At 41.1% G+C, this 19,771-nt stretch overlaps 1 protein-coding gene across 1 annotated transcript in view; it reads left to right on the forward strand.

Annotated features, from left to right (window-relative positions):
- Nucleotides 1-19,771, forward strand: part of LOC117050421 (lipoxygenase homology domain-containing protein 1-like) — a 168,667-nt gene that overhangs the window by 2,688 nt on the left and 146,208 nt on the right. Inside the window, exons 3-14 of the mRNA XM_033156091.1 lie at nt 1,169-1,255; nt 2,861-2,993; nt 5,368-5,519; nt 6,234-6,312; nt 7,229-7,304; nt 9,380-9,456; nt 9,822-9,853; nt 10,208-10,337; nt 12,576-12,679; nt 14,228-14,401; nt 15,235-15,447; nt 18,116-18,293. Of these exons, the coding sequence (XP_033011982.1) occupies nt 1,169-1,255; nt 2,861-2,993; nt 5,368-5,519; nt 6,234-6,312; nt 7,229-7,304; nt 9,380-9,456; nt 9,822-9,853; nt 10,208-10,337; nt 12,576-12,679; nt 14,228-14,401; nt 15,235-15,447; nt 18,116-18,293 (1,435 nt within the window). The remainder of the gene's footprint in view (nt 1-1,168; nt 1,256-2,860; nt 2,994-5,367; nt 5,520-6,233; nt 6,313-7,228; nt 7,305-9,379; nt 9,457-9,821; nt 9,854-10,207; nt 10,338-12,575; nt 12,680-14,227; nt 14,402-15,234; nt 15,448-18,115; nt 18,294-19,771) is intronic.

The following is a 19,771-nucleotide window of genomic DNA, read 5'->3' on the forward strand; positions in this document are numbered from 1 at the left end:
TTATTTAAGGTGAATACAGTCCAGTTGGCTTTTGGAAAACCATGAGAAATGTAGCCCAGGATAGATGGGTGCAGTTGAAATCCATGGTTGCCACTATCAGAAATGGCCAGTCCCCAGAGGGAGCAGTAGAAATGAAAAATGAGTGAAGTATGCATCGGCCTGTATGATCTGTCCTAGCTTGGCTTATAGTGCCCAGGGGAGGTTGGATTGAAGCAGTGCACTTACTGGAAGGATAGGGTCATATCCTGAAGAGCAAAGTCAAATCTGAAAAGGCAGAATCACATTTAATAAGCTGTGCAAGATAATAACTGCCAAGGTAAAGCACAGTATGTTAGAACCCTGGACAGATCACTATGGCAAGTACAGGCAGAAACTGCTACCTCAGAATTATACTGAGGCCTTCTGAAGGCCAACTGGTCTGGACCTACTTTTAACATCTCCCCCTCTGAGGAGCTGTCTATTTCTTAAAGGATCATTTCATGATTCTGCAGCTGCAGCCTCCAATGGCATGTGGAAGGTGAAGACTGCATCAGGGGGTACACTTTGAGTCTGAGAAGTCAGGGAAAGCAACATCCTCTGGCCTAGAAGGTACTTGAGTAAAGGACAAAGGCTTCCCAGACAATGCTCCTTCTCCTCTGATTTTCCCCAGGGCTGGGAAGAAGAGTTGAGGCCAGAGAACAAGAGGTTGTATTCCATTGGCTGGCTAGCCTTCTGCTTTTCTGGTCCATCTGAGGCAGCCTCAACCCATATAACTCTCAGTGCATTACATTTCCCTATAGAGTTTGGCTTCACACTTCAAGAACTACAAGTATATAAAAATAAACAGTGATATTCATATAAGTAATGAAGTCATTCCAGACTGTAAATTGATAAGCTGGCTAATGTCCTAAGATGAAACACTCTATTTATCACACCATTCTAAGCAAGGATTTGCTGCTTGAATATGTTGTAGGCTACATTGATGCCCTAAGATTGAACCTATTGACACAAAAATCCTAAACATATTTACTTCATTTGAATTCTATTTCAAGTAAATTTACTCAGTTTTGCAGACTCACAGCTGGACCTACTTATTCAGTCCTCCTCGAGCTAAATGTTAAGTTACTGCAGCAGTTTTATGTTCAAGAAGCTAGATGAACTGCTGTTTCGTGTGTGGTTATTTTAACAGATACAAACGGAAGACCTAGGAGAGCTCTACAAAATACGGATAGGGCACAATAACTCTGGAGAAACTCCTGCCTGGCACTGCAAAGAGGTGAGCTACGTCCATATCTTAAAATCAACCATTGTTTCCGAAGATGACACTTTTGCTGCTTTGCCAAAACCTTAGTCATGCACAACACATACTATATGTTCACATGTTGCATAGCTACACCATTGGAATAGTACGTTGCTGCTGCTGAAGAAAATGTTATCCAGTAAAACAAGATTTTGGTAAACCACAGACTCATGGTTAGTGATATACTTTCAAGTGAATGCCAAGTTACTAAAGACAATGAAGAACACCACACAGCCAATGGACTATGATGACAGCAAGCTCTATTTGAACCCCTGTTCTCAGCTATTCAGCTCACTAGAGACTGCTCTAAAGAAACAGTGACACCACCATTTTACAAGATTTGGAAGTGGAGGGAGAGTTACATGCTTCTTTTGAATTTCAACAATAGATGGTGGTCTTGGGACAGTCACCGTTCTCAGCCCAACCTTTTTATTTTAAATAAAAACCCTAGATTGTAGTGAGGATAACAATCAGATAGCCCTATATACAGGTGAAAACCCCAAAGTTGAAATTGTTAATTTGGGGTTCTCATCAGCTGTACGCCATAATCATCACATAAAGGCTTGACATATCTCGCTTTGCATGTCATGAGCCTATCTCACATATTAGCTTCACCTTTTAAGTTGAATTACCGAAAGAAATGAACCTTTCCATGATATTCTAATTTCTCAAGTTTCACCTGTATTTGTCATTTTAAGGTTTTGGTTTTTTAAAGATAAAGGCTGGGGTCTAAAATAAAAAAAAAATGCACGAAGTACTGCATCTACACAAGATGGCTGATAAGGACCCTATTTGCTTGCTCTGTCCTCTCACACCACAATTACTACCATGTGATTGAGAGAGTGGGAATGAGTCCTTTGCTCCTGCCTCTTTCTACACACCTCTGTTGTCATTCCTGTAAATGTAAACATCTTTGCAAGCAATTTCACTCAATGCATTTTAGTATGCCATTTTCACTAACATATTAATTTTTATGTTCACTTCACCCTAATATATGCATTTTTTTGAAACATTGGCTTGACAACTGCAAAATTTGATAAATGCATATCTTGAAGAATGACTGTGTTTCCGTTGTCATATTGTTTCAGAAAGTGTAAATTTGATAGATTCAGATTCAGACATGAACTGAATTTGTTGTATTGTGTCTGCAGTTGAGAGACTGTTCTGGTCAAGTAAGCTCTTAGTGTGATTCAGAATACAGTTCATGAAAGGTATTTCTGAGTAAAAAACAGAGAAACGTTTTGTGCATTTTTGGGGGTGTAGTCAGGTTCCACCCTTGGATATATTCATCTTAGACTTCTAAAGAGCACAGACACAGTTATCATGTATTTTGAGGGGGGAAATGTAGATTAGAGAGATTTGTATGGTTTACACTTACAGTACAAATTCAGGAAAACTCTGACATGGGTTTGGGTTGGAAAACTCATTCTATATATTTACAATGCAGCATAAAAAGTGACCATACATACTCAGGTGTCTGTTCTAGTAGAGATTGTAACCGTGTTTGTTCATTTTTGAAAAGTATTAGTTCATTTTTGTAAAGATACGACAATAATGTAGACTTGATTGCTTGCATTTCAGCTGCATTTGCAGAATCTTGTGACAGGGGAGCAGTTTGATTTCCTTGTAGATAGGTGGCTGGCACAAAACCAGGATGATAGCGAAATAAGTCAAGAACTTCCTGTTTTACATCTGGGTCAGCCCATTCTTCCAGGTAAGAAATACAAAAATTGCAGGAGTTATGAGGACTCTTCCCATCCCTATAACTGCATTCCATAGGAAACTGCTTAGACATGCAAAATACTTAATGCGGAATGATAAATAGAAATATATCACCATTAAATACATGTTTAAGCCCAATATTTTTAATGGAAGACATTTAAGGAGCAGTTTAATGCTCCCATTGAAATCAAGGGCTTGACAGGATTGTGTTTCTTATTTTTCAAAACCTAAGTATCTAGCTAGAAACATGCAAATACCATGTTGCAAATGCAGCCTATAGTTGTCCACACATATGCTATCCCTTCCTCACCTCACACTTTCAAAACTGTCACTTCATTAATAATAATAATAATAATAATAATAATAATAATAATAATAATAATAAATATTTATACCCTGCCCATCTGGCTGGGTTTCCCCAGCCACTCTGGGCGGCTTCCAACAAAATATTAAAATACTGTAGTCCATCAAACATTAAAAGCTTCCCTAAACAGGGCTGTCTTCAGATGTCTTCTAATGGTTGTTCTCTTTGACATCTGGTGGGAGGGCTTTCTACAGTGCAGGTGCCATTACCAAGAAGGCTCTCTGCCTGGTTCCCTGTAACTTGGCTTCTCGCAGTGAGGGAACCGCCAGAAGGCCCTCAGCGCTGGACCTCAGTGTCCGGGTAGAGTGATGGGGTTGGAGATGCTCCTTCAGGTATACTGGACCGAGGCCGTTTAGGGCTTTGCCCACATCCCTCATATACTGCTTTGATCGCTTCCTACTCAGTGTTATATCTGATAGCTACATTTGCTAACAGAGATTCTCCTCATTAGGTACAAGCAACCATTCCCCCTTCTCTACTGAGTTCTGAAAGTAGATGTGGAAATATGCCAAGATAAAGAAGTTAATTTAGAAATTATGTCTTATTGGGTTGGAGACCAACTTAGTCATGCTTAGAACAGTCTCAATGAAATCAATGGGATTTAATGGTCCACTAACCCATTGATTTTAGTGGGACAATTAAGCATATGTTTGAATCTCTCCCGGTGAAATTGGATGAACTTCAAGATGCTTAACTTTGCCTGGTTGGTTTCTTTTCCACGTTTATTTATATACATTTATATTTTCCTTGTATAAATCGGCTTAATGCCTCTGGGTCATTGCTGCCAGACAGATGTTACGGAAGCTGCTTGCCTTCACACACAACACTTTCTCTACATTATTGTAGAGAATTATTGTTATCTTAATTAATTTCTATACTGTCCTTCTCTGAGGATCACAGGGCAGTTTACGATATTAAAACACAAAAATATATAACAACATAACAGACAAAAACAATAACTCCCCCTGCCCCAGTTTAAAAGGCCATATATTGTTTAATTAGCCAAAGGCCTGGGAGAAGGGGAATGTTTTTGCCTGGTGCCTAAAGATATGTAACAAAGGTGCCAAAGGAGAGAGCATTCCACACGTGGGGAGCCAGTTTAGAAAAGTACCATTCTCATGTTGCCACCCTCCAGACCTCTTGTGGAGGAGGCACATGAGGAAGAGGCTCATATGATGTTTGCAGGGTCCAGGTCAGTTAATTTAGGAACAGGTATCCTTGAGGTATTGTGGTCCTGAGCCACGTTGAAAGTCAAAACTAGCACATTGAGTTGGGCCCAGAAAGTAATTGGAAGCCAGTGTAGTCAGGCCAGGATCGGTGTAAGACAAGGCATAGGCAAACTCGGCCCTCCAGATGTTTCGGGACTACAACTCCCATCATCCCTGACCACTGGACCTATTAGCTAGGGATGATGGGAGTTGTAGTCCCAAAACATCTGGAGGGCTGAGTTTGCCTATGCTTGGTGTAAGATGCTCAAACCATCTTGCCCCAGTGAGCAACCTGGCCACTGAATTCTGCACTGGCTGAAGTTTCAGAACCATCTTCAGAGGCAGCCCCACATAGACTGCATTGCAGTAATCTAACCTAGAGGTTACAAGAGCATAGATGACAGAAGTTAGGCTATCTCTGTCCAGATAGGGGTGTAGCTGGGCCACCAGCCGAAGCTAGTGGAAAGCACTCAAGGCCACCAAGGCCACTTGTGCCTCAAGTGACAGCAGTACCCTCAAGCTTTGTACCTGCTCCTCCATATTGAAAAAAGCATGCACCCTTTCATGAATGAGGCAGAGTACAACCATTTATTTTTCCATAAACACATACATCTTGATGTTGATGACACATAAGAAACACCCTATATTCGATGTGTTTTCTTATAGCCTCTAGCTAATATGTGGGCAACTATTCTTACTGTATAGTAAGCAAATAGGCTGATGCATCTATAGAAGTTGTTGGTGTTGTGCACGCAATAGTATGTTTGTAAAAGCCTGTCTTCTCTTACTGTCAGTGGCAGTGTATGAGGTGCATGTGGTAACAGGTGATCTATGGAATGCTGGAACAGAAGCTGATATCTACATTGCTGTCTATGGAGAAAAGGGTGACACCGGTTCCCGACAGCTCCGTAGGTCAAAGAAACCTAGGAAATGTGTAAAAGGACAAGTGAGTGGATTATAGCAATGTGTCTCTATCTTCTGAAGTACTCCCCTGTCCCCATTTCATTGTGAATATTTCTACAGGGCTATTCATGCATTCAGAAAGCACAGGTTTCTAACCCATTAACTCATTTGTCCCAATATTGCTACTAGCAATATGTCAGGGCATTAAAAAAAAATCATATCAGTAGGGACAGTTCCAATATGTAGGTTAGGAAGGTATTCTGCCAAAGTCAGATTGGCTAGTGACCCTATGTAGTTTGGCTGAGATGTTCTTCGACAGACTGAGGTCCCTGGGGTAGGGTGCAGCCAGCCTTTATAGGCTGGGGGGTAGACCGGAATGAAGGCTGCTCCACTCCCAAGCCCCACGCACTCGCCATGGCTGGATTAGCCCAAGATTCAAATGGTTAGCTGGTAGGAAAGCCCACCAATCCAAGCAGCTGGCCAGGGGATTTCTCAGCTGCCAGCCACCTAGCCTCAATGTTGCTTCCAAGGGATCTGAGCCCGCTGAACAATTATTTTAATTCAGGTGAGTTACTGTGATCAACAAGAACTATTTTTGCCATTTACTACACATGTAGAAACTGGTTTGGGGTATCCATTCATACTTATGTGCTTCACTGACCACATAGACTGATAATGCATCAGAGAGAGAGAGAGAGAGATCTAATTTTTTTAATCCCGAAACTTTTCTAATCATACTTTAATTGTTTGATTGCAGACTGATATATTTTTACTTGAAGCTGTGCACCTTGGAAATCTGCATCGAATTGTTATAGGACACAATGGACTTGGCTCAGGTCAGAAATGTCAGTGCAGTGAATTCTGTCAACCTGTTTTGCTGACATAGAAATGATGACAAGTAGGCCGTTTATATGACTGTTGGACTCAAAGGAGCTACATTTTTTTTAAAAAAATGACAGATCAATATTTAGGACAAACAGGTTATATTAGGAAAAACATGCCTACCTTCATTTGTGAGAACTGTGACAAACTGGACATTCAAACTGTTTTCACACATGATTGTGTATACATTTTTTACATATTTTTTCTTAAACTTTGTGTAGGGAAACTGTAATGTTTGAAGGGGTAAACTGATTTTCAGCCTTTTACTGAGAACTACAGCATAAAAGAATCAATCTTCTCAGTTATGCTTTGTGCTTGTCAATATACAATTCTCCCAAACTGGTGACAATCTGCATTGTGTACCTCTGCTTTGATTGGTTGATGATTGAACCATTACTTTTCCGTGCTCCTGGAGTATGCCACAAAATTACACTGCCTCACAGCAGTTTATCATTCAGTAAGCACTGCAGCCTTTACAGCATAAGCTGTCGGATTAGGGTTTTTTTCTCTATATACAGTTCACATTTGACCCCCCCCTTAAAATACCATAGAGAAAAGTTTGCTAATATGTAAATGCTATTCATATGTAGTACAAATAAATGGTCCACAGATGTGTGTTGATTATTTGAGTATACAAGACTTGATTATTAGCAGGCAAACATGTGCTCAGATTGAATGGAAAAGGTGAATTCAAGGGGAAATTGAGCAAGATATATGTTTTGTTAGCCCTGTGATGACTCAATCGCATATCTACAGCATCACATGCATTGTTCATGCACATTTGATCTGGTCCTTAGTAACAGTCATTTGTGTGTGTGATTAGTTCACTATTAAGAATGGAATCTTTATCATCTTCATAATTCCTCCTAGGAAATGGTTGGTTTCTGGAGAAAATCGTAGTCAAGGATTTTATCACCAACTCGGATTATAACTTTGCGTGCCACAGGTTTGTGAAGTTTATAATTTTGAAAAAGGTTGCATTAACCAACTCATAATGTTAGACCTCATTGTACGTGATGATCAGCTACGATCTTCCAAGAACCTGTTGTTAGTTAGAAGAATTGCATAGTCTGAATTTCATAGACTCAAAGAATTGTAGAGTTAGAAGGGATCCCGGGGTCATCTAGTCCAATGCCCCTGTAGTACTGTTTGTTTTTACTCAATAGTGAAGAAAATGCACTGAGACCACTCAAAGGCATACTCAACATTTATTATCTCACCTGATCCAGATATAGCCTTTAGTACTTAAAGAAGATTCTGGGGCTTACCTAACAGTTCTGAGAAAAGACCTGGCTCAAATTGAGTCTTCCCCAGCAGTTTCCAAATATTTTCTCATCTTTTGGCAATTATTTGTATTTTCATTATAAAAGAAGAGGTTTCTATTTAGTGAGGTTGGGAAAAGGCTTGTTGTTGTTCAGTCGTTCAGTCGTGTCCGACTCTTCGTGACCCCATGGACCAGAGCACGCCAGGCACCCCTATCCTCCACTGCCTCCCACAGTTTGGCCAAACTCATGCCAGTCGCTTCGAGAACACTGTCCAACCATCTCATCCTCTGTCGTCCCCTTCTCCTTGTGCCCTCCATCTTTCCCAACATCAGTGTCTTTTCCAGGGAGTCTTCTCTTCTCATGAGGTGGCCAAAGTACTGGAGCCTCAACTTCAGGATCTGCCCTTCCAGTGAGCACTCAGAGCTGATTTCTTTAAGGATGGATAAGTTTGATGGGAAAAGGCTTACTGTTTCAAAACATGAAGCAAAAATTTTAAGGCTATAGAGTACCTGCTATCTGCATCTAGTAGTCAAATACTATGGGTGGTAACATTGCATATGATCTTTTGATGAAATCATGGGGTATAGAACCTGTGCCTCTTGCAGTATTGCTGGGCTACAACTTCCACTGCCTCTGCTCATTGACCATGCTGGCTGGAGCTGATGGGAGCTGGAGCCTAACAACCTCTGGAGGGCTAAAGATTTCTCAGTCCTGATGTAAGAGAGATTAGATATGCCACATCGCCCCCTCCTGGACAGTTAGCCCCATTCACACCTCTTCATTAAATACAATGTGAGGGGAAAGTTCCTCAGTTGCTTGTTGGGTGTTAGGGGAATACAAGTAATTATTTCTTTACCTCAGTCACCCACATAAAACAATGAAAGCAGAACTCATCCTCTTTTCATAGACCTTAGCACAGGTCTACCCCCAGCTAATATTCCCTCTCAAGATTTGGCCAGCCTTTTTTATGGAGGTTCCCATACTGTATTGCATGAATTGTTCTAAATATAATCTCATCCATGCAACCCAGTACTATGCAAGTTTATTTGAAAGTAAGTCATTTGACCGCAAATGGGACTTGCTGCTCTCAAACAAGGCTGCTCCCGAACAAGGGAAACCCAGCCAGATAGGCAGGGTATGTATGTATGTATGTATGTATGTATGTATGTATGTATGTATGTATAAATTTACTATTATTATTATTATTATTATTATTATTATTATTATTATTATTAGGGTGCACAGGATTTTCACAACAAAACATTATGACTGACCCGTTCATATCTATTTTGTTCTTGTACCCATTCATTTCCTTTAACATACAGATTTTTATCTTCCTGTATTAATGCTAGGCCCCAATCTATCAATAGAAATCACACACCCCTCAAGAGGTTAATGGCTTCATCCAGTAGAGATCTTTCAGTACAGTTTTAATTTTATGGCAATCACATTTTTTTTCATACACAGAAGAATTGTTTGTGCCTGTACTTGTGTGTGTAGTAGCTTTCATTTTTCACACAGCTGTGCACCAGTTCATTATTAAACTGCTGAAAGAGAAGTTAACAAAAATGTTGCTCTTTTTAAATATTTGTCTTTTCCTAAATGTAGACCTTTATCTGGTCCCACAACCATGTTTCCGATATGTAATCTAGAGTTGGCCAAGCTAATAACTCAGGTTCATTTTAATATACTTGAGTTTATAAAGAGCAGCATGGAAATATGTATTGTTATTATATAATGTGTTTTCCCCCCAAAGGTGGCTAGATCAAGGAGAAGATGATGGCAAAATTGTTAGAGAACTGTATGTCACTCTTGATGACGCATTTGCTGGGAGTAAGTATAAACCACTGTCAGAGAAGAACATTTCATGAGCCATGGCACTTTGTGGTGTGTCTACAGAAAGTCACATTCTGGGTGTTTCAATGATGGTTGTGTGTGCAACCAGTATATAATTTCTTTGATATTTAAGGTTTAGCACCGATACCCACTTCAAGGCCTTAAGGCTTAATCAGTCTGAGACTGTATTCTTATGCACATTTAGTTGTGAGTAAGCCTAATTGAATGCATTGGGACTTACTTCCAGATCAACATGCATAGGATCACAAAGTTTCCATGGAATTATATAGGATTTAAGTCTTGTTGATTCTAGCAAATTTGCCCCTTAGACTTTATTCATATTGGTGTTTTTATTCCTGCAGGACAAGAGCTGGAAATCAAAAGAGCAGAAATGGTAAAACTCTATCTTCTATCCTTTTTAAAGCTTTAAACAAAATTATTAGATCCATTTTAATCATGCTGTACAACATCTGTGGCTGTCCATATGTTTCACACGAGCAGTCTTTGGGAGGGGCCATAGGTTTGTAGTAGAAATGGGCACTGTGCAGGCACAAGGTACAGTCCTTAATTAGCATCTCCATGGGATCATGGGTTTCAGGGCTAAAACTCTTCTGATGGACACCCTGAAGAACTTCTACCAGTCAGAGCAGACAGCAATAGGCTACTTGAAATTTATATTAATTCAGTGTAGGATACTTGATGTGTTGTCGTTTGTGTGATGATTTGTTGTCTGTCTTTCTTTAACCAGTGGGCAGCCGAAAAGTGGAAATTTCAGAAAGGCAATACACTTCAGTTTTACAACAAGGTATCCCATGGATTCATATGCCTGGCTCCTGATGGAACTGTTCATGCCCGTGGTGACAAGAAAGACAAATATGGTAACTTTGCTGTCTCTTCTTTGTGATCATGGTACATTTTTGTTTACCCTTTTTGTGAAGAGGACTCTCTAAACTCATTTTTGTAGATGTATAGTACAGAGTTTGGACAGTAGATTATTTAAATGGAATTCTTTGCTTTGTCATATCATTGCGCATTTTAAGGCTAAGAGGAAGAGGCAGCTCCGTTGAGCCTTTGTTGTATCGTATGGGCTGTAGAACCACACAGAAATGCTCACATTGGGTTTGTGTAGCTTCACAAATGAGAAGCAGCAAAGATCAAGCCTGGAAATTGCTCTCTTCATCTCAGACACTTTCCCCTGTAATTCTACGTGTGTGTGTGTGTGTGTGTGTGTGTGTGTGTGTGTAGAAGGTAGCTTGTAAGACCTAAGTGCGGGTAGCAGCAGTGTACACTACCTGCTTAACATGCAGCATTGCAGCAAGGTCATTTCTCCACACTGTGATTCAAATTGTATTTGCACATCCTTGTTTACATCAGTATGGCTGGGTGTGTTTCAATATCACCCACTGTCTAGTCACACTAGTGGGCATGGAGAGGACATGGATGTCTCATATGGCTTATGTTTTTAAATTAGATCAAAGCTGGTTTGGGGCAGAAAGCACATCAAAATGCAGGATTTCTGAAGAAACTACAGTACATGGTAGATGTGGATTTTGGCTATTGTGATGTGTGCCCAGCTTCACAAATCAGTGGTAGGAGTGTAGTGGATGCAGACTAAACACCCAGTGTGCACACAGCCAGAATTTTACATTTACCAGTCTGGGATAAGCTCTGGTGAAGCTCAGTAAGGACAGGCAGAGGTAAGCAACTGTTTGCACCACAAGTTGTAGTTGAAGCAAAGCTAAGATGAAACATTTCCTTGGACCATTATACTGACTCCTAACATCACTACTAAAGGCGAGAAGGACTTCTGTTATTAGTCTGGGTTGGAAGGGAATGTAATAATAGGGAACTAAATTGGAATGTAAAGGTAAAGGTAAAGGACCCCTGACAGTTAAGTCCAGTCGCGAACGACTCTGGGGTTGCGGTGCTCATCTCGCTTTACTGGCCAAGGGAGCCGACGTTTGTCCGCAGACAGTTTTTCCGGATCTTGTGGCCAGCATGACTAAGCCGCTTCTGGCGAAACGAGAGCAGCACACGGAAATGGCGTTTACCTTCCTGCCAGAGCAGTACCTATTTATCTACTTGTACTTTGACGTGAATGACGTGAATGTAGCTGTCATCAACTGCCAATTGAACTCACTGTGCCAGAAATGCTGGCATTTATGTGTTATGTTTGACTGTCTGTTTATATGATTCTGTGGTAATAGCAACTGAGCTAAATTCAATCTCTCTCTCTCTCCCTCTCCCTCTCCCTCTCCCTTTCAGTGGGTGAATCTGATTGTCTTTTCTTTCATCCCAGGATCATGGAAAAAGTAGTATGTTTGTTACACTGATGGGTGATATTTATTGTCCTACAGAGCAGAGTAACCAACCTTTTTAGACCTGTAGGCACATTTGGATTTTTAAGTGAGTGTTGAGGGCACTGGGTAAAAATTAGATCCAATAGAATTAATTCGGGGTTTGAAAAGTACATTGAGCTAAATGAGGAAGTGGGAAATAATGTCACTCATCCAAGGGGACAGGGAGTGGCTTCAGAGGCTTTATGTTGGTGACCCTTGCTATAGAGAAACACAATATGGCTTGTTATGTTGAAATATACAATGGAATATAGTTGTGCCAGTGATGTTGTGCTTCTGTACAATGTCCTGTTTTGTCTTTTCTCAAGACAGAATTCTGTTTCCCCTCTGTGGTGATGCATGGCCTCCACACACATATGAAACTAGGTGCATGTCACCAAAGAGATGAAATAAAAGTTGTCTCTTCAGACTTGACAACAACATGCAGTAGAAATAAGCAAGACCCTCAAATTTTCACCATACATTGCCACATGAGTGACCCAAGATAGCTAATTACCATGAGTGTCCCAGAGCAGCAAAGAATGGCACCGAGACAAGGATAAACATTCCTGAGAGAACAACCTTGATATAGCAATTTCACCACCAGGACCATCACCAGAGAATCTAAAAGCCTCACATTTTATCACTGAGAGGAACAATATATTTCAGAAGGAGTAAACTTCATGCTGTCTTTTGGGTTTTAAGAATGAGAACATCCCAGACAAAATGCTACGAAACAGCTGATCAGGTTTTTTGCTTCTGTTTTTATTTTATTTTTAGGTCTTTTCGATGTGACCATCAAAAAAGGAAACACGTGTGTGTTTAAAAGTCACTCAGTGCCACACCTAGCCCTTGGCTTTGCTCATGGTTCAGTTGCTGGAATGGTATGAAGCTGCCCAGGTTTTTCCCATGTGTCTATGAATTTCCAAAAATGTAAATTGTATCACAAATATAGTGGTCACCAAAACCAGACATATGTGATGAATCTTATGAAGTTTGCCTCCCTGCCCCCATTTGCAATCAGTTTTTGTTTATAAATAGCTAAATATTGAAATATTAAGATGTTTGTTTTCAGGATGAGATTACAGGGGACAAATTGTGCCAGTATATTTCAAGTGACTATTCTCAAACTGTTGAAGCCTTCACGATTTGTCCCTGCAAATGTATGATACTAATTTAGAGTGAATAATAAGAAAGAAGTAAAATAGTTGCTTGTTTTCACTATTTAAAATAGCAATGTAGCTTTCTTTCATGCATTCACACTGAAGCGTAGTGGAAAAGCTATATTTGTGACACATTAACAGTTCTTGAGGGCCTTTTGGATTGAAATCATGCAGAGAAAGTGGAAATAAATAAAAGGTTAATACCTTACATTTGGGGGGGGGATTTGCATTACTAGGCTCCATGATTTTGGTTCAATCTTCTCTCTTTGGCATAACCAAAAGTACTAATGCTGCTGATACTGGGAATTTACACACACACAAAAATACAGATTGTATTCAGCAGATAGGATAAAATATGGCAAGATCAGGAACTGATTAATAGACTGTGCAGTTTCCCCAGCCTGATGGGAGTTGTTGTCCAAAAACATCAAGTTAGCACCAAGTTGACAAAAGCCAAGACAGTTTAAAGAGAGAATCAGATGGCAGTGGAGTGTGGTTCTAAAAAGTCTTGTACCACAAACAAGTCTTCTTTGCCTAGAGTGTTTTATTCCAAAGCTGAGATCTGTGCTGCTGTATTTTTATACTATTGCATATTAGTACCCGTTATAATTTACTTAATATTATGCTTTTAGCATTCTAGCTAAGCGCACCATCCATAAAACCACAGCGATGCCTGTAATGCTGGAGGATTATCCCACAAATCATATTTGCTGGTTTGGCCTTAATAATGTCTGTTTTTTTACTACATAAATACAATATAAAGGGATTTCAATCTTATGAGAAGTCACAGATAGTTTCTACTGGAGACAATGATAAGGTGGAAATCTTAAATTTGAACTGAACTGCCAAGAGACTTTGGTTCTAGAGTATGACCTTCTGATTTGAAGCCTTCTGTGTGACCTTTTGCAGCATTGTTGTTGAAGGTGCTAAAGTACCCTTTAAGAAATAAAGAGAGGTGAAATTCTCTGGATACTTAATATCTCCAGACAGTGAAATCTGAAGACTTGAAATCCTGCAGCGTCCAGCAGTGTCAGGATGCAAGCCTGAAGGCAACAGAAGGAAAATGTCCCCATAGAAACTAATGTGTTAAGGATTTTATAAATCATTGAAATAAATAACAAATAATAAATGAATAACCGTAGGGTGATCTTTGGTGCTTATGGCAATCTGCAGTTGGCCCTGCAGTTTGGGTGCAAAGAAAACCATGACTTTTTATCTGGCTCAGTTTTCAGTCTAATATACTGATTAGTCCCATCTTGCCCTTATTAGAACAATGGCGACGTCCGCTGTGAGCTGCAGGTTCACGTTCAGCCAAGTCGTTGTGCGATTCTGGAATCTGCCCATAACCCAGGGCAAACGGTGACTTTCAATCTCCAAGGCACTGTAGCTGATGATGCCACCAGCTATGCAGGACTGACAAAGGAGTTTGTAGTTCATGTTAAGGTAAGATTGGAAGAGAAAGGCAATTGGGTGGTGTGTGTCATAAGCCCCTGCCTTAACTGGTTTCAACAGATGAGAGAGATCTCTCCACCCACTAGGTGGAGCTGAAGACTGCAATCGTCAAAGTCACTGTGTGAGGCTAGGGTTTCTTTTTAAATCCCTTTGTTGTTCCTTGTGGCCCTGAATAATTCTGCCATACACAACCAAAAGGCAGGTGAGGTTGTGTACGAACACAAATAAAAACAACCAAGTCTGATATGTAGGACTGCTTCACACTTTATGTGTAATTCCCACCCCCCCTTTTTCTACATGGAAATAATATTTGGTGTTTTTTTTTAAGCTGCCACTTGCAAAGTAGAGCACAAGTTTTATTTTCCTGTGAAAAGATAAACTTCCCACATAGGTTTTTATTTAATTGGAGCGAAATAAATATATGTGCCACATTTCACAAGTGCCACATTTCTCTTAGAGCTGAGAACTAGGAAATACTTAGGCTTGGTTTTAAGCAAGCCACTATCTCTCAGACCCCCTCTCCCAGCATCTACTAATCCGGCTGAAGCAAGTGGAAGTGCAATCCTACACATGACATCTCCTCAAAAGTAAGTCCTAATGAGTTATTTGACGCTTACTTCCAGGTAAGCTGGTATAGGATTTCAGCCTTACTCGCTTCTATCAAATGTGTGGGGTGACCTGGCACCATAAAAAAGAAAACATTTTGTGATTTGCTGTGGGTAACAAGGATTGGAGAGTCACTGCACTGGGATGAAGGGTGAATAAGTACAGAGCTGTTTGAAAGGCCATATTATTTACAGCTGGTTCTTTTTGCTGATTTCTAGGGAGTGTTCCACAACAGTGCCATAATTTTGCTCACTACTAGCTACTGCCAGTCTCTCTGCCTGAGGCCTGATGGGAGCTGCAATGGAGCAGGAAATCAATCTGACGACTCTTACTGGAGAGTACATAAAATCAGCTCTGGGGTTTGCATGTTTGAAAGTGTAAAAAACCCAAGAATGTATCTGAGGATCAAGGATGGGCAGTGCAATGGAACGGTAAGGAGCTCTTGTTCATGCTTTCTCTGTGGATGTGAACATAACTTGCCACAAGAAGAAAGCAATTTTAAGTGTGCTAACATAGAAGAATCTGGCTAAGACTTGACAGTACTATGATTTTTTTGTTTCCCAGCAATATGGTAAAGATTATATGAGACAGGTGTCATAATATGAAAGAACCACTGGCTATGGCCTGAGTAGGGTGGGATTCCTGGGAGGAACCAGGCAGGGGCGTAGCAAGGTGGGGGCGGACTGCCTCGGGTGTCATCTCAGGGGGGGGGGGGTGACATTCAGTGGGTTGCCCACCCGTGACTCCTGCCTACCCCGATCCACCTGGGGAAGGGTGGGAGCTGCGGCATTCCCCCCTACACCTTTGTTTTTATAGGTCCGCACTCCTGGTCTGGTGGAGAAGGCATGCAGGCATGCAGGGAGAGGATGCGAAGGAGCCAGGCAAGGGGGAGGAAAAAAAGCTCAACAACTTAGGCCAGGGGTCAGCAAATTTTTTCAGCAGGGGGCTGGTCCTCTGTCCCTCAGACCTTGTGGGGGGGCGGACTATATTTTGAAAATAAATAAATGATGCAAGAGCATAATGAGCCCCGGTGGCTGCTTACCTTTGTCTTGTGAGCGGCAGGGGCTGGCGGCAGCAGCAGTGGCGGAAGGACAATGAGTGGCACTCGAAAGGGCTCTGGAGAGGGGTTGCTTAAAATGGCGACTGCTCGAGCACTGCTGCTGCTGGCACCAACAAAGCCCAGCCCCCTTCCTCCTCTAGGCAGGGCGGGGAGAAGGAAGGAGGGGGGAGGCACCGCCACCGCCGTGCGGGGGAGAGTGAGGGAAAGGGAAAGAATGTGTGTGCTGGCGATCCATGCAGCGATTCCTGGACCGTCCGTGGGCCAGATCCAGAAGGCAATTGGGCCTGATTTGGCCCACGGGCCTTAGTTTGCCTATCCATGACTGAGGCAAACCCTGGAATCCCAAAAAAAGCTCAACAAAAAGATTTCAATGTGGGGGTGTGTGACAAGAAATTTCCCACACCAGGTACCACCTGACCTTGCTACGCCTCTGGAACCAAGAAGCTGGTTAAGGGCAAGGCCCATTGCTTCTCAATGGAATAGAGGAATGCCACAGGCTGAGAGAGCTCTCTGAAACTCCATATGAACCAACCCAGGCCCTTCAATCATCATTGGAGGGAGCCAGTGTGGTGTAGTGGTTAAGAGTGGTAGACTCGTAATCTGGGGAACCGGGTTCGCGTCTCCGCTCCTCCACATGCAGCTGCTGGGTGACCTTGGGCTAGTCACACTTCTCTGAAGTCTCTCAGCCCCACTCACCTCACAGAGTGTTTGTTGTGGGGGAGGAAGGGAAAGGAGAATGTTAGCCGCTTTGAGACTCCTTCGGGTAGTGAAAAGCGGGATATCAAATCCAAACTCTTCTTCTTCTTCTTTCTTATGTGCCTCCTTCTGAGGTGTGGCAACACGAGAGCAGGCCTTTTCTGTGGTGGCTCCCTGCTTGTGGTATGCTCTCTCCAGGGAGGCTTGCCTGGCAGCTTCATTAAATATATATTTAGGTGCGGGCAAAAACATTCCTCTTCTCCCAGGCCTTTGGCTAATTAAATAATCTATGGCCTTTTGAATTGTTATAATGTTATGTATTTTTGTGTTTTAATATTGTAAACTTCCCTGTGATCCCTAGATGAAGGGAAGTGTAGAAATGTAATAAATAATAATAAAAATATGAAAGCTTAAAACTTTTTTTTTAAAGAAAACAAGGCCTGTTTTATTCTGTAAGGGGTTATACAACAACCTTTGTAACAATCATGGTTATGTAAAATGTTTCAGATTGTCATGCTATAGATAGAGTGTGCCTACCTTATGAGTCTCTCTCCTCCCCATGGATCAGATTAACTGCGGGTTTCTTGATAATAATAATGTTAAATCTTGTTTTAAGGTCAGTGCAAATTGCTGATTAAAACTGGATGGCTGCCTATAATATGCCTGAAGTATTGCATCTAATAAGTATCAGTAGATCTTTAGTAATGTGAATGTCAATGAATATACTGAAATGGCCATTATAATGTTGTGTCAAACAGTACTATTAATAAGATGGCTGAGCTCTCAGGCTCTTAATAATGGCTTCTTCAGAATAGAGATAGACTATTAGAAGGATAAATAGTAATATTACTTTAAGTATTATCCTGGGAAGCCAGTAGGAGTCCTGCTATTTTGGAAGCTGTGTCAGATTCTACAGGAAATGTTATGTTTAGAAATCCACTCCATGTTTTAAAGTTGTTCTGTATACCAAATTTGGAGCAGTTCTATCTTTGGCTTTACTTAGGGTTTTGCTCTTTGTAGGTTGAACAGGGTCAAGCAGCCATGAGAGATTCTGGTAGGCTGCATTCTTTGTTTTGTTTGCACATATTTAATTAATCAGATTTCTTCTGTCTTTAACATCTTTTTTGCATCTTTTGACCACTGTATGTTGAACTGTATATGAATGCTTTAGCTGAGATTCCTTTATTCCAGGGGGTTGGACTAGACGACCCTAGGGGTCCCTTCCAACTCTATGATTCTATGAACTCCCTTGCCTTAATGAGAAATTTACCTGAAAAATAATCTTTGTATTGATGTGTGGACACATTCAGTTGATTAAATGTTATTATGCTGCTTTCTTACAGGGCACAGGAGATGTGGACTGTCATTTTAAAGTGGAAAAGAATTTAGAAAGTGGGTCTGTAAGCCTAGAATCTGCACGAAACAGAGGGATATATATAGGTCTCCTGCCTAATGGTCAGACCAAACCAGTTGTTCATACTGGAGAAAGCAACATTTGGTTTTACCCACAAGTTGTCAAATGTATGTCACATTCTAAATGGTTGGTCTTTTACTTTAAAAATATTGTTTGCATTCTTTTTAGAAAGAAAAAAAATTGATTGAAACTAAAGATGAAAACTGCATTTGAGGCACTAATGCAGGGCCTGTTTATGAAGCATTTGCAATAATCAAACATTAATACTATTTTAATTAATGCAACTCAGTGTTATTATATTGATCAGGCAGCCCAGGTGATTTGCAGGGGCAACCCAGATAAGAGACTGTGTCATTTCGTGTATCCCATTGCAGTTTCTCAGTATACAGTCTACAAAATATACCATCCTAGAACCAGGCTCAGTCAAGAATTGCATTTAGAGGGACACTTTTAGTTGAACGTTAACTGTGATGGACAGCAAAGCCAGACCAGAGTCTGGTGATATAGTCCTTCAGAATTCCACCAGGGTGCTGAAACCTCTCTCTGATTGGCTACCAAGATAGCTAACCAAATAGGAGGTGTGGAGCAGCACTTTGGGAGGAGCAGTTTCTGAGGGAGTTTTTAGACAGGGCTTTATTTGAGATGGGAGACAGCGATTAGGATAGGGTTTGTCTGAGGCAGTTTGGTTCAGAATTGAGTTTAATATCTGCTGTGAGGAGAATATCTATAGCTAGAGGAAGGAGCCTCATAGCATAGATCAGGGGTCAGCAAACATTTTCAGCAGGGGGCCAGTCCACTGTCCCTCAGACCTTGTGGGCGGCCAGACTATATATTTTGGGGGGGAAATGAACAAATTCCTGTGTCCCACAAATAACCCAGAGATGCATTTTAAATAAAAGCACACATTCTACTCATATAAAAACACGCTGATTCCTGGACTGTCCGCAGGCAGGATTTAGAAAGCAATTGTGCCGGATTCGGCCCCTGGGCCTTAGTTTGCCTACCCACGGCTTAGATAGTACCGGTAAGACTGTAGTGAGTGTCTTGGGGGAGTATACAGATTGGAGTTAACTGGAGGGCTGAGTCTGAGCCAGGGGAGGTAGCAGGTGTGTAGATACAATCTACTTGAGTCTCATCTCAGCCAGGAGGGGAGAAATCTTCTAGAAAGAGAAGACTCCCCAACCAGTTAAAAAGAGTGTGGTGATCCCCAGGGTCTGTTATACTACTTGAAAACACCTCACGGGAACTAAGTTTTCCCTCACACAAGAACCCAAAAAGATAACTTGTGGTAATTTAGAAATTAAATTAATTGGCATACCATACAATAGGTTCACTACGGGTTTAACTGAGGGCAGTCAGTGGTGGTAGATCTGTTACAGTTATTTTCCACTTAAGCATCATTAGGAGGCAATGCAGCACTGCAGCACTTTCTTAGGTGGACTAAGTAAGCAAGGTTTAATGTGTGTGCACACACATCTGTCTATCTATATGCACATACTTTTATCTCACAGTATTACTACCTGGCCAGAGCCCTTAGGGAAAGGATATATTTTTTATCATTCTGAAGAAAAAATAAATGAATGCA

Source organism: Lacerta agilis, chromosome 7, assembly GCF_009819535.1.
Source record: "Lacerta agilis isolate rLacAgi1 chromosome 7, rLacAgi1.pri, whole genome shotgun sequence".
NCBI classification, from domain to species: Eukaryota; Metazoa; Chordata; class Lepidosauria; order Squamata; family Lacertidae; genus Lacerta; species Lacerta agilis.